Source organism: Ovis aries, chromosome 8 (genome assembly GCF_016772045.2).
Source record: "Ovis aries strain OAR_USU_Benz2616 breed Rambouillet chromosome 8, ARS-UI_Ramb_v3.0, whole genome shotgun sequence".
Lineage (NCBI taxonomy): Eukaryota > Metazoa > Chordata > Mammalia > Artiodactyla > Bovidae > Ovis > Ovis aries.
In genome coordinates this window covers 68,414,914-68,435,783 of record NC_056061.1, presented here as the reverse complement: position 1 = coordinate 68,435,783, position 20,870 = coordinate 68,414,914, and the positions used below count along the sequence as shown (strand labels likewise).

The 20,870-nt window shown below is 40.1% G+C and overlaps 1 protein-coding gene across 9 annotated transcripts in view; it reads right to left on the bottom strand.

Moving 5' to 3' along the window:
• The window catches only part of PHACTR2 (phosphatase and actin regulator 2), a 143,917-nt gene that overhangs the window by 45,313 nt on the left and 77,734 nt on the right, over positions 1 to 20,870 (bottom strand). For 3 of the 9 annotated variants that reach the window (XM_012183029.4, XM_060419763.1, XM_042253550.2), the window contains exons 4-6: positions 16,461 to 16,619; positions 10,758 to 10,997; positions 6,352 to 6,880 (exon numbers count right to left, since the gene is read on the bottom strand). In XM_012183029.4, the coding sequence (XP_012038419.1) occupies positions 6,352 to 6,880; positions 10,758 to 10,997; positions 16,461 to 16,619 (928 nt within the window). The remainder of the gene's footprint in view (positions 1 to 6,351; positions 6,881 to 10,757; positions 10,998 to 16,460; positions 16,620 to 20,870) is intronic. The other 6 variants (XM_027972511.3, XM_060419764.1, XM_060419766.1 and 3 more) reach the window with 2 other exon arrangements.

Below are 20,870 nucleotides of genomic sequence, written 5' to 3'. Positions count from 1 at the left end.
CAGAAACAATGCAATCTTCATTTTAAGATACAGAAGCTCCCCACACTGCTTTCTGATATAAAAAGAATCCAAATTTGGATGTCACACTTCTGAACGACCATTTAGTGCAAAACATGTGCTTGTGGTTCACACTGCAAAAAAATTTTTTTAAATAGTTGTTTGAATGATAAAAACAGGTACGCTTTGTCAGACTCTAAGGTATTGAAAATCCTACTTTGCGGTTGATAAGCCTGAAATAGTCAACTTTAAACTTATTAGGAAAATCCAACAGCCAAAAATTCTTATTTTCAAGTGAGGAAATATGAAATTTGAGAAGGAAATGGCAACCCACTCCAGTATTCTTGCCTGGAGAATCCCATGGACAGAGGAGCTTGGTAGGCTACAGTCCACAAAGAGTCGGACACGACTGAGTGAACCAGTAGTAGTAGCTCTTTAATTGCATAAAATACATAAAGCATAAAATTTACCATTTTAACCATTTTGAAGTGTTTAGTTCAGTGGCATTAAGTGTATTTATACTGTTGTGCAACTGCCACCAACATCCATCTCCAGAGTTTTTCATCTTCCCAAACTCAAACTCTGTACCCACTGAACAGTTAAGTGTCCATTCCTCCTCCCTTAACTCATGGCAACCACCTTCTGTCTCTATAAATCTGACTGTCTTTGGTGCTTCTTTAGGTGAAATTATGCAACACTTGTCCTTTTGTGTCTGACTTACACTCACTTTGGATGTCTTAAAAGTTCCTGCATGTTGTAGCATGTGTCAGGATTTCCGTCCTTTTCAAAGCCGCTTAGTGTTCCACTGCATGTATATGTCACATTTTGTTTATCAGTTCATCATTCTATGGACCTGTGGGTTGTTTCTACCTTCTGGTTGTTGTGAATGATGCAGCTATGGATGTGTGTGTGTGCTCAGGCGCTCAGTCATGTCTGACTCTTTGCGAGCCCATGGACTGCAGCCCACCAGGCTCCTCTGTCCATGGGATTTTCCAGGCAAAAATACTGGAGTGGGTTGCCGTTACCTACTCCAGGCGATCTTCCCACATCTATGGACATTGGTGTATAAATATCTGTTTGAGTACCTGCTTTCAAATTTTTTGGTTATATGCACAGAAGAGGGCTTCTCCAGTGACTCGCCAATAAAGAATCCACCTTCAGTGCAAGAGACGTGAATTTGAGCCCTGAGTCAGCAAGATCCTCTGCAGGAGGGCATGGCAACCCACTCCAGTATTCTTGCCTGGACAATCCCATGGAAAGAGGAGCCTGGCAGGCTACAGTCCACAGGGTCGCAAAGAGTCAGACACAACTGAAGCGGGTTAGCACACACACACAGAAGTAGAATTGTGGAATCATACAGTAATCTTATGTTTAATTTTCTGAGAAACTACCACATTGCTTCCAAAGTATGAAATCTCACTTTAAATACGAGAAGATTTATTTTGTGGAAAAACTTTTTCACAGTCTGAATTTCTAGTGTACTGCCACTGGAGGCCATTCTTGCTTGGAGAGTCTGCCACTGTAGGTGACTGAAGCACATTAAAAAGATATGCCAACTATTAACACATTCTGAGAAGCAGAACAAAGCTACCTCAGGAATGAGTCCTAGTATTTGCTCATATCACTGTTCATTAATTTATCATGATACTGATTATTATTTTAACCTTATCATTTGCGTTTTATACTGCTTTGCAGTTTTTAAAGACTTCTGCCTACATTGACAACTTAACCATTGTTCTACAGCAGCAGTCCCCAACTTTTTTGGCAGCAGGGACCAATTTCACAGAAGACAGTTTTTCCATGAATCGAAGTGGGAGATGGTTTTGGCTTCACCTGCTGCTCACCACCTGCTGTGTGGCCTGGTTCCTAACAGGCCATGGGCCTGTGTGGAGGGGAGACCTATGTTCTATAGTATAAGGATGGCAGGTAATGTATAGTTCATGGAACCCAATAATGCCATGAACGAGCTGCCCAAACAAGGTGGCAAGTCCAGTCTACAACCCAGACTCAAAACTCTATCAAATGTTATGTTATTAAGATTCACAGTCTACCTATCAAATGTGATGTTATATTTTAATTCATACCTAATAATATGTTGATATATTATATATTATATTTAATTTAAAGCTAAATATTTTACTCTAAATTTTTATCATTCAATTCATGACCTGGCTCTTATTTTACTCCTACATTTCTTGGGCACACTGTAAAATACAGTGAACTCTATAAATGTTTGTGGATAAAAGAGCTGAATCTCATTTGGATATGGGCTTCAAATGGATGTATTAGTTTCTGCTTTACATTACACCAGAATTATACACTACTAAAGAACCTACCAACAAACAGAAATCTACCAAATAGTTACTAGTCTGCACTATGTGAATAAAAGTAGGTGTTTTTACACAGGGCCACTTGTCTTCTTTAAAGTGTTCACATTTGCATTCCCAACAAAAGCCTCTTCATAAAATGACAGAATTTTCATACATTCGTTGGCTAAACATAACTGAGGGAGAGTTCTAAGTACAGAAAGAGACGAAGAGCCAGAAATTCTAATTCACATCTCCACTTAAAAACGGAAGAAAGTATTTGGAAGGAAATTTGAGAGACTACTTACTCCAAGCTCATTAACTCAAAAGCAAACACAAACTGTCCCTGTGGGATGAACTGTAATTTAAATTTTTAATTTTGAAGAATGTACAGAGAAGAAAATCTCCATGCCCTCTTCTAGGAAAGCATTATAGTTACCCTGACTGACAGGAAACTCTATTCTAAATACCTTGTGGTCTAATGATGTTCTCAGCTCACTCCCTCTGATCACAGTCCCAGTGGAAATGGAGCAGAGATCCTCACCTCTCTTGTCTGTCAATCCTCCAAGTACTCAGGCTAAAGACGGATATTAAGCCTCCAGCATGAAGCTTAGCACTGTATAGTGCCCTTCCTAAAATGATTCTGCTAGTGAGCTGGACAGAATCAGGTCACCTTTGGAAATGGGCTTTCTCAGCGCTTGAGACTATCCGAGGAATTATTTCATATTTTATATCTTGTTCTTTTATATACTGAATAGTGAATCCACGTATTCAATCTTCTTCCCTAATTATCTTGGTAAAAACTAATCTTGGTTGTTTTTTTTTTAATCTTTTTTTTTGGGGGGGGCCATGCACCATGGCATGTAGGATCTTAGTTCCCTGACTAGGGATCAAACCCACAGTCCCTGTTATGGAAGGGCAGATCTTAACCACTGGACTGCCACGGAAGCCCAGGTAAAAACTAATCTTAATTATAATGCCTTGCCCACTTTTTTATCTTTGGTGCTTTATATATTGCCTGGCACATAGAAGGCAAGCAAAAAATATACAGTCGAATGATTGTTCTGTTCTAAAGACTGGAATTGATGCTGATGTTAGCAAATACTAATAATTAAATGAAGACATCTGCTCTGGGCTGGAAGTATTCAGGACAGCATAAGAATTCAATATATTCTTTTTCATATCATTTATTAAAATATAAAAAAAATTGTACATTAACATTTATGTATCTTCCCTTGGCTTTCTTTTGAATGATAGTACTCAAAATTATAGAAACAAACACAAAAGAACCTGCAAAAGAAGTAGAAGCAAGGGTTTGGAAACTTATGAAATTCCATAGTCATGAATGGATGTGAGAGTTGGGCCATAAAGAAGGCTTGAGCACCAAAGAACTGATGCTTTCAAATTGTGGTGCTGGAGAAGACTCCTGAGAGTCCCTTGGACAGCAAGGAGATCAAATCAGTCAATACTAAAAGAAATCAACTCTGAGTATTCACTGGAAGGACTGATGCTGAAGCTGAAGCTCCAGTACTCTGGCCACCTGATGCGAAGAGCTGACTCACTGGTAAAGACCCTGATTCTGCAAAAGATTGAGGGTAGGAGGAGAAGCGGGCAACAGAGGAAGAGACAGTTGGATGGCATCATCAACATCATCAACTCAATGGACATGAGTTTGAACAATCTCTGGGAGATAGTGAAGGACAGGGAAGCCTGATGTGCTGTAGTCCATGGGGTCACAAAGAGTCGGACATGACTTAGTTACTGAACAACAGAGCACTGAATTTGATGTGCAGCTCTGGGTTTGCATCCTGTCACTTCCTACTTGGGTGATCTTGGGCAAATTCTCTTATCTTTTTTGGCGTCAATTTTTTCATCTATTAAACAGAAATACTTCAGGAGAAACGGATGTGAATTAAATAACTGGCAGTTCCTGACATCAAATAAGTATTCAGTAGATGAAGGTCAACATTATTAGCAATTAAATAATTAAAGTTGATACTTGAGTCTCTTGATCCAAATCAATTTAATTAATGTACAATTTTTTTAAAGTATAACATGACAAAGTCTTTTTGAAAGGAGAAATAGTAAATTAAACAAAGAGTGAATTTGTATATTATTCTTAGAAGAAAGAGACTGGATTTAAGAGCTCCAGGGCTTTCCCAGACAGAATTGGCAATAACATCTACTACACTCTGACAGTCTTCTCATACTCAAGGGACAGGAGAGCTAACGTGTCTTATTGATCTTTAAGTAGAAAATTTATAGGACTTTGTGAGTGATTAGATCTGGAAAGCAGAGGAGAATGAGCACCCTATGATGAATTCTGGCTTGGGAAACTGGATGATGTCATACCTATGTCATACCAGATTTTGTACTGGTTGCTGCAGATAAGAAGCAAATAAGACACAGTGGTTAGTTCTGTCCCATGTTGTTGTTTGTGTTTAGTTGCTAAGTCATGTCTGACTATTGTGACCCCATGGACTGTAGCTCCTCTAAACATGGGATTGTCCAAGCAAGAATACTGGAGTAGGTTGCCATTTTCTACTCCAGGGGATCGTCCCAACCCAGGGCTCGAACCTGCATCTCCTCCACTGGCGTGTGTACATGCTAAGTCACTTCAGTAGTGTCCGACTCTTTGTGACCCTGTAGACTGTAGTCCACCTGGCTCCTCTGTCCATGGGATTCTCCAGGCAAGAATACTGGAGTGGGTAGCCATGCCCTTTTCCAGGGGATCTTCCTGGAAGGCAGGTTCTTTACCACTGAGTCACCAGGGAAGCCCAGTTCTGCCTCACAGTTGGGAGAAAAAAAGCACTGTCAGAGTATATGTAATAGCCAATTTTGTCTGGATGAATATCAAAAGGCTTCAGAAAGGATAACACTTAAACTGGGTTGGGGACTGAGAAAGCAAGAAAGATAATCACTCTAAGGTTGGAGGAAAAGGAGTTGGAAAAGAGTTCTTTTCTGATCCTCTTTATTTTCTTGGAGATGGAAAATGCTAAGCAACTTGTTGAAATGAAGATGGCTTTCAGGAGTGGGTGGAGCAATCTGGACACTGGTGGTAAAGATCTAAAATAATCACTAAGAGGAGGAAACTGTTTAGGAAAGAGAAAAAGGACTGCTAAGTACTGATGAAGCAGACTCTAACTGTTCTTGAAGCCACAGGTCTGAAGTCTATCTGTCAGTAGGACCACTGTCTCCAGCAGCCCCTGGCAATCCTGGGGCAGGGCTATGAAAAATCAAGACTCATACACCCCAATGCTCACAGCAGCACTATTTACAATAGCCAAGGCAGGGACACAACCTAAATGTTCATCAACAGATGAATGGGTAAAGAAGATGCGGTACACATCTATCTGTATATATGAGCGAACAGTACTCAGTCAGAAAAAGAATGAAATAATGCCATTGGCAGCAACATGGTTGGACCTAGAGATTATCAGGCTAAGTCAGACAAACACAAATATCATGATATCATTTATATATGGAATCTAAACAAATGAAACAAATGAACTTATTTATAAAACAGAAATAGACTCACAGAGAAAACAAACCTATGGTTACCAAAGGGAATAGCAGGGGGAGGGAGGGATAAATTAAGAGTTTGGGATTAACAGACAGACTACTTCCAAGCAGACAGTGTTATATATGGTAGTATATAACACTGCCATATATAAAAGAGATAAGCAACAAGGGCCTATTTATACACCACAGGGAAATATATTCAATATCTTTCAACATATAAGGGAAAAAAATCTGAGAAACAATGTATACACACACACACACACACACACACACACATACATACATATATATATATATATGAATCACTTTGCAGTACTCCTGAAACTAACATTGGAAATCAGCTGTACTTCAGTTAGAAAAATAAATCGATGATTGGATTACAGGTGTGCTTAGCTAACATTAACTAGATTACATTATAAAAGAAACCAAAGTAAGTTCCTTCATTGCCAGTAGAGTGAGTTAGTGATCTTTAGTTCCCAGCTGCATAGTAACATGGACAGAATATGGGGTTTTTGCCCCAACTCACCATTTTCCATTTTCTCTGCTAATACTTATGCCAGTGCCTGAGTGGACAGTGCTTCTGTCTGTCGCCTCTTCAGTCCAGAGAAGCTGACCTGGGTCTAAGGCAGGGAGGTCGGCTCCATTGCTAATTAGGACGACAGGGGTGTCCGAGGCCACAGCGCTCTGCTCCTCCAGAGGGAGAGAAGGGGCGGGGGTGGGAGGCGCTGGAGTCACCGGGGGCGGAGGGACTGCGGACTTGGGTTTGCCTGTGGTCTGCTCCTCGGCCCCAGGGACAGTCTGCTCGGGGGTGAGACTCTCCACCCTGGCCTCCGAAGGCTCCCCTTTAAGGTCAGATGTGCCAGAAGTGGTTGCCTCTGAGGACAGTCGAGACGTTGGCTGCTTGCCAGTTTTCTTCTTGCCCTTTGTGATTCCCACTGTCCCCGTTTTGCTAGAAACTGTCTCCTTGGAAGCTTTGGGACGAGATGAGGTGGAGGAAGTAGACGGTGAAGCTGATGCTTTGGAGCCAGTTGTTTTTCTTGAATGAGAGGAACCAGCTGAAGCAGAGAGATTTTGCATTAAGAGTCCAAGAAGAGAACACATTTTAAAAACAAATAACCGAGTTGTAATTGCCAATGATACTGTTCCCTTTAAACTCTAAAACTCTGAATAAATGCATTAAGGAAAACAGGTAAATGATAACAATGGTCTGGTTTTCTGGCCCCTCCCTGCCCCAACCTAGAAGGGAGCAAGTCATGCTTGAGGTCAAACCCTAAGGTACAAGGTCTTCTCCCTCCTCCAGTCTTTAGCTGAGCCAAAGAGAATGCCTCACCTCTTTGCCCTATGGTCACCTGAAAAAGTCTCTGTATGCTCCAAAGAAGGGACATTATAGTGTGGAGAGGACAAGACACCAGCAGCTACCTGGGCATAGTACAAGCTTCCTCTCATCACAAACTATACACATTCTATGATGCCTTTCTGGGAACAGAGCAGCCCACACTCAGAAGAGGCTGGTGTATATACCACCTGCTCCTTTCTGGCCAAAAGCAAATTTACTCATCTTACTGCTAAAAGAGCGAACTCCAAACCAGCTCTCCCCGGTGGCTAGAGACAGACGCTTGCCACGCTGCCCTATCTCTTCATCGTGCAGGGGTGATGGGGCAAAGGAAAAAAAAAACAAAACACATGGTCGCATACGAAAGACAAGTCCCTTTCAAAACATCAAGAGGCAGAAAACAGTCTTTTTTTTTTTTAAGCCAAAAATGTGTTAATGGGTAGTGTTTGAATAAACTGAAGGGAAGGAGTATCATTCTCAGATCTTCTGAAACTACTTATGTTCCTAGAAGGAGGACAGTCAGGGTCATGATCATGGCCGTGGCACGTTGGTCTACTTCTGGACAGAACTGCCTTCAGCCAAACCATTTTCAGGGAAAATAAAATTTAACCCTCTTTTTCTTTATATCATAGAAATACATTTAAACTAGTATTTCATGACCTTTATGATCAATGCATTTCCCTTAGTTGCTTCTTCTGTGACAAGGCTGTACATTCCCTCTTTTTCCTGAGGGATCAAACTATCTTCCACAGAAAAATTAGAAAAATCTTGTTAGATTGTGGAGCCAACCCACACTGCACACAGATGTTATTTATTGTAACTTACCTCTGGTTATAACTTTACTGAAGCCAATTGGGAGGGTCAGGAGAAGAACAAATAAAGGAATAGACAATGAGATGTATGACTCTACCAACTCTGACCTACCGAGAAAAGCCAGTCTTACTGTGTGTGTGTAAAGATGCAGGCTTAAAACAAGTCTCTGTGGCTTGAGGGCTTTATTGTTTTAGATACCTGTAATTACAAGAATTCTCCTCCCCCGTGTCAGGGCTTGTCAATGTTTCTTTGAAATAAACAATCTTCACTTGCTTATTGGACAAACATAGGAAGCACACTCCTGGAGTCTAAGTACAGTTGAAATTTATCTTTCACAACCAAGATGCTAAAGACTTGCTGTCTGTCCAATCATGTTCAGTTAGGTCTTAGATAAGTTGAACAGAATTTCTTCTACACATCAGTTCTAATTATTTTTTCTTTTAAAAAGTTCTTTCTTTTCTAACAGCAAAGTTAACTTCAGCCTTGCTTAAGAAAAAAGAATTTTTAAGCCTAGTGTGCAAATTTACACCATGTTAATATATTTCTCTTTGACCATCTCCTAAAATGAGGATTTTGCTGAAGTGTTGCTCAAGTTACACTGAATTATGGCTACAATTAAAAATGAAATGCTACCTCTTCTCGGTTAAATATTTCTGTTGTTAACACAGTGTATAACAACGAGAAAGAAAAACATATGAGATGTTACTTTACTAGCAAAGCAGGTGAATGTGCTAACCTGTATCTGGTGATCTGGAGGACTAACTAACTTAGTAACACAGGAAGAATCTGAACCAACAGATTTTTTGAAACAGTATAAAACTTCTGACTATAAATCGGGAGTTACATTTGAAATAACTTTTCCGAAATGTCAACATTACTCAAATAAAGCAAAGTTACCAAGTAGAAAGTTCCAGATGGTTACAAATGGAATATGAGTAGGATTCAGAAGGAGCATGACTGACATTCAATAAATGGATCTTCACACGCTGGGCTTGGTAGACTTCAAGGCAATCCTGTTTCTCTTTGATAACCCTGAGAACAGCAACCTTCTTGTTCACACTAAGGGCCAGTTGGGCCTCTTTTAATACAGTAGATAACATGACTGTACTTTGCTCTTAAGAACATCCTGAGTTAATAAATTAGTCTTCAAATAAAATACCTGGAAATAACTCAAAATCTCTCCTGAAGTAACAGAGGACAAGCCAAGTCTATCGTGAGCTGCTGCTGTGTGGGGCGTGGGGAGGTGGGTCTTCATGCCCAGAAATGGGATAGGACTTTCGGGCTTCTCTTCAGGAAATAAATCAGCAACAGCCTCACTTGAAGCATTTGTCCTGGGGCGTGCTAGGTAGTCTGGGTGATACACATAGACACCAACAGGAGCGGACGCTGATGTGTGATGGCAGCTGGTCCCTCAGAAAATGGCCTGTAGGCCCTGCAGGCACAGCATTCTGAGATGTTCATTTCAGAGCTTATTAGAAGAGACCCAGACATGCCAGGTCAAAGGTGGACAACAGGAACACTGGCAGAGAGCAACCTATTTACAGTGAGTTCTGTTATACTGTCACCTAAGCCATTCCCTGAACCTGAGCATTATGGGTATAAATTATCATGGGGAAAGATCAACACCAAGGCATATCGTGGTAGTTGATTTTGAGAAAGTGGCTGCTGATTTTAAGGAGAATAAGGTTTGCCAGGCACAGCAGACCTTCTAACATGGATAACTTTTATGCATGTGATGGGAAAAAGCCGCTCAGCGTATGTATTTGGATTAATATCCTTTTAAAAGCTGGATGACAGGGGAGGCTTCTTCATTCCACTTTACTAGAATGCTGACTGCACTTTGCATTAAGCACATCTGACATGGAAGGGAAAGCTGGACACACAAGACATGAAGTGACGGAATCACCCAAACATCCCCTGGTTATCTGCAGTGGCAGCTTGCAACCGCACCCCTTGTAACATGTTGAAGTTTATGGGGTCAGGAAGCGGACACTGAGCATGTAACGTCCAACTCTGTTGAGCAGTTGTGACTTCAGTAGAGAGTGGGGGAGGGGTGGAGCAACTAAGTGATGTGAGCCCTTTCTCATTAGAAAGATGACTATAAGATTTAAGACATTAAGATCCAGCAAATATGTCAAAGATGTGTCGTGTTTTAATGTGCAAACTTGAGATGTTTTGAAAGAAAAAACTCAAGCCAAAGAGCCACCCATAAACTCAATAGGCAGGCCAGTCGAAATTTCCATAATGTCAGATCGTGCATGCTAAGTCGCTTCGGTCAGGTCCAACTCTTTGTTGACCCTATGGACTATAGCCTGTCAGGCTCCCCTGTCCATGGGATTCTCCAGACAAGAATACTGGAGTGGGTTGCCATGCCCTCCTCCAGGGGATCTTCCCAACCCAGGGATCAAACCCACCTCTCTTATGTCTCTGGCACTGGCAGGTGGGTCCTTTACTACGAGTGGCACCCTGAGAAGGCACTAATGTCAGATCATATCATCGCTACTCATCAGGCAGACAACTCCCTGTATCCTTCTGCTGGGTTTTGTGCAGATAGCGGAGACTCAGGAAGAAAGACATCTGTTCACCCTAAACCTAATGAGGTGAACAGATCCACCTGGTAGAGACAGCAACAAAGGAATCTCCAGGGCATTCTGTGTTACAACTGGATCTGCTGGTGTTACATCCAAAGACGCCAGACACCAAAAAGACTATCGTTCCTAGAAGAAGCAGTGAACCCACCCCAGAGCCAAGCACCCTAGACTCAGCCCCACAGAGGGCATACTCACCAGCCTCTCGGGTTGCATTTCGGCTTGCCGGCTTGGGTGGTGGGACGGGGACCTGCTTACCAGGAGCCTTGGTGTTTTTTTTAATAGGAGGCACTTCGTCACCCTTGGGGCTGGCCCCAGCAGTGGCCCCTTTTGGAGGCGCAGGTGTTTTTTTGGGCTTAGGTTTGGGTTTAGGCTTAGGAAGAGCTGGAGGAGGTGGAGCAGGAGTTGCCGGTGTTTCAGAGTGGTTTTCAGTGTTCTCTACAAATGAGAAAGTGAACAGAAGCAGACTGATACAGACACACACCATACAGATGGAAGGAGCGAGGCACAGGGCGACAGTGATACAAACACGTGGCTGCTTAGCCCTGGGAACCAGCGGGGCTTCTGCACCAGAGAGGCTGAAGGTTGGGGTAAAGGGCATCAAAGGCTGAAAACCAACCTGGGGTGTGTTCTCTAGGTCCCTTCATCACTCCTGTGATAAAACAAGAGTTGCACAAGTGACTGTGATGAGGTCTATGGTGAGTATAAATGTCCACCATCAGGGGCTGACACCTGGATGGGGGGTTGCTCGACGATGATGTGGGTATGAGTGCTAAATTTTCAAAGAAACTGAAGGGCCCAAGGAGTGGCAGATCAGTGCATTACACATACCGCCATGGGGTGAGGGCTGACTGCACAGCTGCGGCTGGGCTCAAGGTTACCCTCCACTGAGGGACTTTCTCGGGAGAAAAATCCCTATCAACTTGAAAGGGATGTGTGCCCTGTGTCTGTCTCACTGTGGTCAAAAAAATCAATTATTTTTTAAGCGAAGGGAGACTCTCTAGAATCTGGTACAGGAAACACAATGCACCAAAGAATAAACTATTTTCTGCTATTGAATTTTTCTCAAGCTCTCCCAGTGTACTCGGGCAGCTTCCTGTTTTACTCTAACTTCCTCTGACCTTTTCAAACAGTGTCACAACTGTAGGTAGTGGAGGGTGCAGAATCCAAAAGAAAAAAAAAAAAACAACACCAAACTTGTTTTGTCATGTAAACACAAGTAACAAGTTTGAAAAAATAAAGGTTAAAATTCATTAAAAAAAAAAATCACACCTACAAATAGAAGCCTCGTGTAAGATTTTGCATAACTAGAGGAGTATCAGTCTGTCATTTTAAAAAGTGGAGACGCTGAATGTTCATTCATATTTTCATATCCTTATCTTTTCTCATTGTGACTAATTAAAATTAAAATACAGTTTGGGTCCAAAGAGCTAAGCAGCATTTCTTTAAAAGTGGAGCACAACAGAAAACGTAAGACAGTGTTAAGACAAGACTAAGCCTTTACTGAAGATGTTGTTCTATTAGTAAATGACCAAGAAAGGATTTTAATATTGAAATGCATCTTATTTTATTATCTCTTTCGTTTCATTGCTCACCCCAGTACATGTGAAGTGGGACTCCTCCCCTCTTTTCTACATCCCCATCAATCCATGTATAACTATCATAAAAGTGATTTAAAGTGCAGTAAGTAATGGACAAAACTTTTCTTCTACCTTTCCTCAGCCATGAAACCCACCCATCACAACAGCCCACATGGAGTCCTCCTGCATATGAACTTAACTGTACACATAGTCTGAGCTCCTCAGTCAACATTTATCAGAGGCTCCTTTGTATGTCTGCCTTTCTGTTTACACATCTCGACTCCTCAACTAAGCTGCTAAGAGTCTTTAACACAGGAATGGCTCTCCTAACCCACCTGGTCTGAACCGGCAAACCAGTGCATCACCAAGTGTTAGTCGGGGCTGAGAAAGAGATGAGTTGACAGTCACTGAAAACATCTTAATGTAAAACTTACAAATACCCATTGACTTGCTAGTCTTTTGATTCAGGGTAGAGGACAGTTCTTTCAATACATCTTTGCACCTTTAGCCTCCTGCATGATAATCCAGTCCTATAAGAGCACCGTCCAGACTGAGAGCCAGAAATAGTGATCTGCGAATTTGGTCCCTTAATTGTCTCTTGCTACAACCCTCGCATCTCTTATTTTCTCTTATTTTCTGCCTTTATGCCATATTACTGGGGGATCTTTTTTAGATCTGCCTGAAGGTTTTCAAATTCTAAAGTTCTCCAGCTACTGGGTTTGAGAAGGAGATGGTTCACTCTATGACAGTTGGGAATGACAACCCCTCCTGGATTGAGAATGTACTCACTACACAAAATTTCTGGCCACTCTTGGAGAAGCACAGTCCACCCTCCTTCCTCTGTAAGTTCTATCAATTATCTGTGTGTGTTTGCCAGGTAGCCAATGTTTATGTTTATTCTGCGGGGATTCCTAACGGGTGCGTGTGTGTATGCATGCGCATGCATGCAAACAGTATGCTTTTCTGACTAAATCATGACCTCCTTTTGTCTGAAGTGTTACATCCCATCAAGCATGATGCTCAAAACATTATGTCTATTCAGTGAATGTGCCCGATCAGCTGACAGATATTAACACACACATCAGGAGGGAGCAAACTCTTGCATCTGGGAGACAATGAACATAAGTCAGGAAGTATTTTTTACTATTACCATATGATCGGAAGAAAAGACAGATGGCGGAGAGGAGTATGTTTTCAAGAGGAGGTTAAGAAAGGGCTGCCTATGCTCTCTGGCTTGATGAGGATACTACATGTCACAACAATGGTCTGGAGGCGAGTGGCTGACTGCTACACTTCCAGGTTTGCCTCCTTCCACCACATCGAGAGTCAAGTTTAACAACACTGCAGGCAGCCTGCATCTTGCCTAGAATGCCCTTCTGCCCCCAACTCCCTACTTCACCTGACTGCTTCCTTCTGGTCTCCTCCAGGTCTCCGTTTGGAAATATCTTCCTCTAAGATCCTATTTGGTACCTTGCAAGCTCCCTGGCTTGCTGTCCTCAGGTCTCCCAGAGCACTTTGCATCTTGCACTGCAGTGGCCTGTATACATGCTGGTCTCCATAGAGGCCACGATCTGCTTGAAGGCAAGGATGTCTCTCACGTTCACTGTGCTCTTTGATTGGCCCCTGTGGCCAACATCTTCATGCTCACGTGGGGAACAACTGCACACATGTGACCTGTTACTTCACGGAAAGCCCTACAACAACTCAATAGAAATAATATCTGATACTTTTTCTGATTTCTCATATTTAATACCATGCTATATTTAACAGATTGCAGATCAGTTTTTCTGCCTCTTATATATTTATTGAGAAGGAATAATGAGAGACTAACAGGCCCAGAAGGCTTACGGGAAAAGTCTCCAGCGACAGGCAGAAAAGGCTGCACTGCTCCAACTCCAGAATTGGGCACTTGGGAGCCTCTTGGGAGCCCCAGAAATACCATGAGTCCTAAGTAGAACCTACCCACAGAGTAGGGTAAAGGTCATTTGCCATTTGTTTGTTCTCTTTGATGCAGGTATTTCAAATATTAAAATGTCAATATGCTGTCTTAAAAAGATACACAAGCATCCAGGTTGGCACTAGTTTTGCAAATATAACCAATTAACAGGTGAAATGAAGCTCATGGATAAGCTGATTTAATGCAAAAGGAAGGGGAACACTGAACCCCCAAATAAAGGATAAACTGAGAACATGGGAAGGTGGATTTGCACAGCAGTAAGCTCACATAAGAAGTGAGATCAGAAGAGGAACAGAGATAAGAGTGACTCTTAAGCTATATATATATATATTTTAGAATTAAATGCTGTCTTTCCAGAGCAATGAATTGTTTGTTTAAAAGATATTTTCTATTTAACATGATACTCTGTGATGTTGGTTAGGACTGATATTCCTTTCAGTGTCAGCAAATGGCTTCTCCTCACTCAGCATGGCTTCTCCTCACTCAGCATGGCTTCGGTGGGGACACTGTCCACACAGTGAAAAGGGAGGCTCCTCTGTCTTACTAGGGCTGTGGTAGCAAGACCAGCATTTTCATCTCCTCATGTACAGACCAGCCAAAGCATGATGCTATCTCGGAACTTATATTTGACCAAAACGAACAGAATGTACTAGTCCAAAATAAAAAATAGGAAAACAAAAACATCTCTCAAATATCCATGAACCTATGAAGTCTGCCATCTTTTTGGAACGTCCAGGCCTGAGGGTTTAATTAACATAAAACTGTCAGCAACTTTTTATTATGCTGATAAAGGAAACACGTCCTTTGAAGCCTGTCCAGTCCACTGACTGATACTCCACATGGACAAGGCAAGCACTAGAGATAGCTCTGTTACACAATGAAGGATGTGATCCTTGAATGTGAAAAGGCTGGACCAGGGCAAAACCACAGGTGGATCTGAAATTTAACAGTGTGGTGAGACAGGACAGTTGGACTGAAAAAAAAAAAGATAAAAGTAAAAAAAATGAAATGACTGCACTAATGCTTTCACCTAAATACTCTTAAAATCTATTCAGGTCTGTTTTGCTTTTATTTTCCAGGAATCGTATCACTAAAAACACTAGTAATTTCTTATAATCAGTATTCTTAAGCATAACCAAAGTTGTTCAACAGAAAGACTAAAGTAAAGCTCCATGAGCACCATACTTAATACTGAATAAAGCAAAATAATTTTCAACAGGTTATTAATAGAGGCTTCTAAAAACTTTAAAGGCTAATTTACATGCAAATAATAAGGTGCTATGGACTACCCGAGGACATGATCTTAAATTATAACATCTGTCAAATGTTCTTTCATTCCCTTTGTCTTTGGAGGATCTGGGTCAAGAACAGAGGAAGAGAAATTTCCTTCCAGCAGTTTCTAAGAGTCTTCAAAACGCCTAGAAAGTTCAGATTAGGTCTGACAAATTTTTGCCATCCAACTCAGAAAGAGACATTATGGAAAACTAGCCTACTTCCTGACGATTCATTTATATGTAGCAGGAAATCATCTAAACTGTTCCACTGGGCATTTCAGTTCAGGCTTGCATAAGAGGCTTGGGGATTCCTGCAGCTGTGATAGATGTGGTATGGATAATGCAGTCTCTGTCAGTGCCCAGGAACCTGTGAATGTTCTGGGGGTCTCTGACAGACATGTATTTTGCAGTTCTGTAATTTACCACAGTATTTCACACGGGAAACCAAGGTTTCAAAAGAAAGCTTCTGGGAATGGCATAATCGTTTCTGGCATATTTTAAAATTTCCAACAGCATAGACAAATCATGGGGCAGAGGCTATGGCCACTCCAGCAATCCAGATCCCTGGCATTACTGGGAACCATTCCTGGCCTCCCAGAAATGTCTGAGCCTGGATCAGAACTACAGTGTTGGGTGTGTGGATGCTACCAGCCAAGCTCCCACTTCTGAAGAGGTGGTGCTGGGCTGAGTGAGCCATCTTGTTTTGCTATTCCTCCAAGCTAAGCTGCTATAACTGTCAAGTAACCTGCAGAGAAAGGTTCAGACTGCTGGCTTTTTTTTTTAAAAGAAGATACTGAGAAAAAACTCCTGATGAAAGGATAACATTCCCAGACACCTCTAACGATAGAAGAAGCCACCACTTCTGATTCTTACCATTAATTAGCCCTCTTTAATAAAACATTAAATGATGTGCTAATAAAATGTATGTATCTACCTGAGGAAACCATCCCATTTCTCTTTGCTAGTTATCATTTCTCTCCTTGTATTTATAGAACTCCTCTCTATTGGTCTCAGGGTCACTATGTGGAGCCCAAGACCTGCTTCTCAACTTTGAGCTGTAAAAGAATTGTGGGGTTTCTCTTGATTTTACCTTTCTTATCTTCTGCCTTTTCCTCCAGAGGTGGTCCTTTTTCAGCTACAGAGCCATTACCTTCTTCAGATCTTACTACATTTTCCTCTCGGGTAGATTCCTCTCCGATGGGTATCATGTGCCCGTTTGAATTTTCAAAGTTAACTGTTACATCTCCATCTACAAATGGGGAGAGAAACACCTAGATGTCTAACTCTGACGGCTTTCTTAACCCCCAGTTTTTCAGGTACTGGGAACCAAATACATTCTGGACTATTTTCACCATGTTTTACTGAATAATTCATTCAAATGAAAGAGCCAGCAAGTTCTTAGTGTTGGGGGAAAGTAGCTATGGAGGGGGTATTCAGATGCCATCTCAAGACAGGAATGATTAGCCTAATTATAAAATATCCCTGGACAGGAGAGTCCCTCTCTTCTTGGGCTTAGTTTTGGTTGAAGTCACACTTGGGAGTCTCTTTGTCATTCAGAAACTGAACGATAAAAGGAGGAATCTGAAAAATGGAATAAACATTTTTAACAAGCACCAAAAACACAAGGTGAATGCAAATACACAAATAGCATGAAAAGCAATCACACATACAAACGATTAGTGGGAGACATGAACATTTCCAAGCACCACTGTCTTCAGAATATAATGTCCAAGACACGTTAACTTTACACAGTAGTATACCCTCCGCTCTACTTAGGGAAAGATGTCAGTAAGGCTAACTGTATTTTCATTTTTTTATTTATGGAAATATTAAAATGTACTCAGGGAATTGTTGTATATTGCTGGCCAAAAAGTCTTTAAGTTGGGTCAATAATAATTTGAAAACATTAAGAAAAAAATGTTAAGAAAAAAGCAATTAGAGGGAATTTTTTTTTAAATCACAACTGAAATTAAAATTTAATGTTATCTAAACCATAAATAATTAATTTAACACCCATGAATGTTTATACATTTCTAGGAGTTTCTAAAGTAAGAGAGATTTTGCTGAAACTCTTAATTCAGTGATGCTTGAAAATTTAACACTAGTTCATACCAGGAAAATTTTAAGAAGCTGTGCTACCATTGGAAAAAAAATTAATGATACTATTTTTACTTAGCAAACTTGAAGAAATGTATAATTAGAGCTAATTTTAGGCAAGTTTGATTAATTTTACTTTGGCAATTATTCTGAACAGAATGACCATCTCCTAATTTTTCTTTAAATATGATTGAATTGCTTTGGCTCAACAATAAAATCCACTGGCCTTTTTGACAAAAACAAATATGGCATTTTTAACAAGTAAAATACATATAATGCAATCATATTTAAAATGAACAAATAATTGTCCCTCAGTCATGTAACTTCTAAGCACCTATAATCTGATACTTGTATAAAACTAAAATAGATAACTGGCAATGTTATTGCAAGTAAATCTTAACTATGTCAATAAAACTAAGGTAATAATTTTTAAAAGACTATATGACAAATCAAAAAGAAAAGATCCTTGGTTCTTATTACTGAATCCCAAGAAATTTACTATTAAAAAAAGAGGGAGGGGAGACACAATATAACGTTCAGGTATTGGATTCAAAACAATAAATAATCTAAGAATGGAAAATCCCAGACAGAATAGAAAACCATCTCTTTATATAAAAAATCCTCAGTTTTTAGGTAACTCAAATACAAATTTATTTTTGTTTTCTATGACTTTCCTAGTAATACAAACATGCTGAAATCATGTTAACGACAATTTAATTCTATTTTAACCATATTACATTAAAAATTCTTTAGTAGATTAAATAACTAATTTTTAAAATTCAGAACAAAAATGCTAGAGAGAAAATTAAACAACTGTGGCATAAGAAGAAACTGGATTAGCACATGATAAAGAGAAATGGTCAGTAATGTATAAAGATACTTACTGAGATATTTATATGAAATAAAGCTAAAGTATAGGCAATAATAGAAAAATGAGCCATGTTTGTAATAAATATGGAATTCAAGAAGAAAAACAGAGGAGAACTAAAGTTAATTAACTAGTGTGTGTACTGAAAAGGTTTTCTAGTTTTTTGTGTTGTCTTAGAATTAAAGAAAGTCCTGAGCCAGGCTGCCAGTTATAGTAAGATGTCTTACAGGAGCATTTGTATGCAAAGAAAGGAGAAAACTCAGACAAGAGTCCTAAGCTTAAAGTAAACCAAGAGATAAAGCATACAGAAATAAGTGGTTAAATAAGAAGCAAGAGAGCCTTTGAGGGGTTTCCCTCTTTCAGGTAAACAGGTTCTTTGGGGATACAGTTAACAGAGGAACAGAGACAAGAAGAAAATCATGAACAGGAGATAAGTGACTCATTAAAAAAGGCATCCCAGGAGAAAAGGAAAAGAGGCTGGTATGCAGACAAAAACATCTGCATGCCTTCAGGTTAAAGCTAAGGGAAAAGAAAGGTAAGAACCAGAAGATGACTAAACTTGGATTAGACCATGGACTTCTCAGGAGAGAAGACCAATCACTGAATTTTTAGATTGAAGTTAGATTTTGGTATAAAAAAAGGTCATCTAAGAGGAATAATAATAGCTGGGAGTAAGGGTATGGGGTGGAATGGGACGAGGTCAAACCCAGGGTAGTTGGCGGTACTTTAAAAGTCTATTTGGCTGACCGAATAAAGGGCATAACTGACAAGCACTGTCAAGAGCTAAGGCAAGGTCAAGAACATCAAGGAAAGAATGAACCTTGACTGGCAGAAGAGAGCAGGTTGTCACCAAGCACAGCAGTTTCCGGTCTCTGGCTAGGGCTGAAAACAGACTGAAATTCTCAAGATAACTGCTTTTGGAAAAATGACAAAAAACTATTTTCTACAGCCCCTGGCTGAAACGGGGGTGGGGGTGGGGGGGTGGGGGAAAGGAGTCTATTTACAATAAGCCTCACTGGGAACTTCTAAGTATTAGGTAATTTATGTAGTTCTATATAGGGGCACACAAAAAGTAGAAAGTAAAATTCAGTAATTGATGACTTCCCAAACATTAAACCTATTACACCATGCTTAGGTTTAAAGCTTAAGCATGTTTGTTATTTTATGATTTGAAACTTATAATGTTCAGTCTGCAAACATTAAATAAAAAGACTGAACAGAGTTAGACTTCCGGAAAATAAGTAAACGAAATTGCAATCTATCTTGCAAATAGCTTAACAGATTAGGCAAAATAAAAACCAAGCAATACTAAGCATTTCCTTAAGCCACTTGTTTTTAGAAAAAGTAAATGCTTTTCTAGCTATAATTTTAAATGGATAAAAAAAGAGACCTTTAGTCTCTATGTTTAATATTCATTAACAGTTCTGGTCATAAATTTTTCCACTTCTTTTTCTTCCTTTAAAAGGTTTCCAAATAAAGGTTACCAAACCAGCGCAGTGGCCCATCCTGTAATGGTGATCACCCAACACGGAGTTTTCAGTGGACATGTAATTTCTCTGCCTTTTCCAGGGAGATAAGAGAGGAGGCAGACTTTGATACTGCAAGTCCACCTTCAAGCACAAAAATATTAAGGATGTACATTTTTTATTTCTAAAAGCCCTAGGCAGACAATGAATAGCTTCAAGGTTAACAGAAAATTAGGGGCTACTTAAAAGTTCATTCATAAAATGAAGTGAAAGTGAAAGTCACTCAGTTGTATCTGACTCTTTGCAACCCCATGGTATAGGCCAAGGAATTTTCCAGGCCAGAATGCTGGAGTGGGTAGCTGTTCCCTTCTCCAGGGGAACTTCCGAACCCAGGAATCAAACCCAGGTCTCCCATATGACAGGCGGATTCTTTACTGTCCGAGTCCAAAATAGAGTGAGAGAAGTATAATAAGAAAAATACCTAAAATTTTGAGGGCTCAAGAAAAATGGCATTATTTATTCAGGACTTCCCTGTTTTCTTTAAAGCAGGAATAAAATAGGAAAGCATCTCTTAGCTTCTTCTAGAATATTCATATGTTGAATATCATGTCATTTGGATTTACGAATAGTGAATACCAAAAGACGTTAAGCTCTTTGCAAGGAACATATTTTAGGAAAAGAGGAGTACTATTGTTTTGATTCTAAATTAATAGCACTTTATTTGTGCCCATAAAAGCACAACAATAATATTTTACCTCAGTAAGCATTCAGAGGATGAAGTGAGGAAGGCATGAGGTAAACCAACAATGTTGCAACAAAAATTTCCATAAGTTTTATAGTAGTGGGAGCAATGACGATTATTCACTATTATTTATTTGGAGAAATAACCAATCTCGGTATCTTCCTTTGAGGGTCTATCTCAGTTTCTATCTAATCCTTGTCTTTTTGAGCAAGATTACCCCTTGGGAGGATAGAGGGATAAAGGGAAGAAGATTAGATGTAGGGGATAAAATACTTGGAAATAATAATTGTTAGTGAAAAGGTGAGGCAGATTCGAAGAAATGAAAAG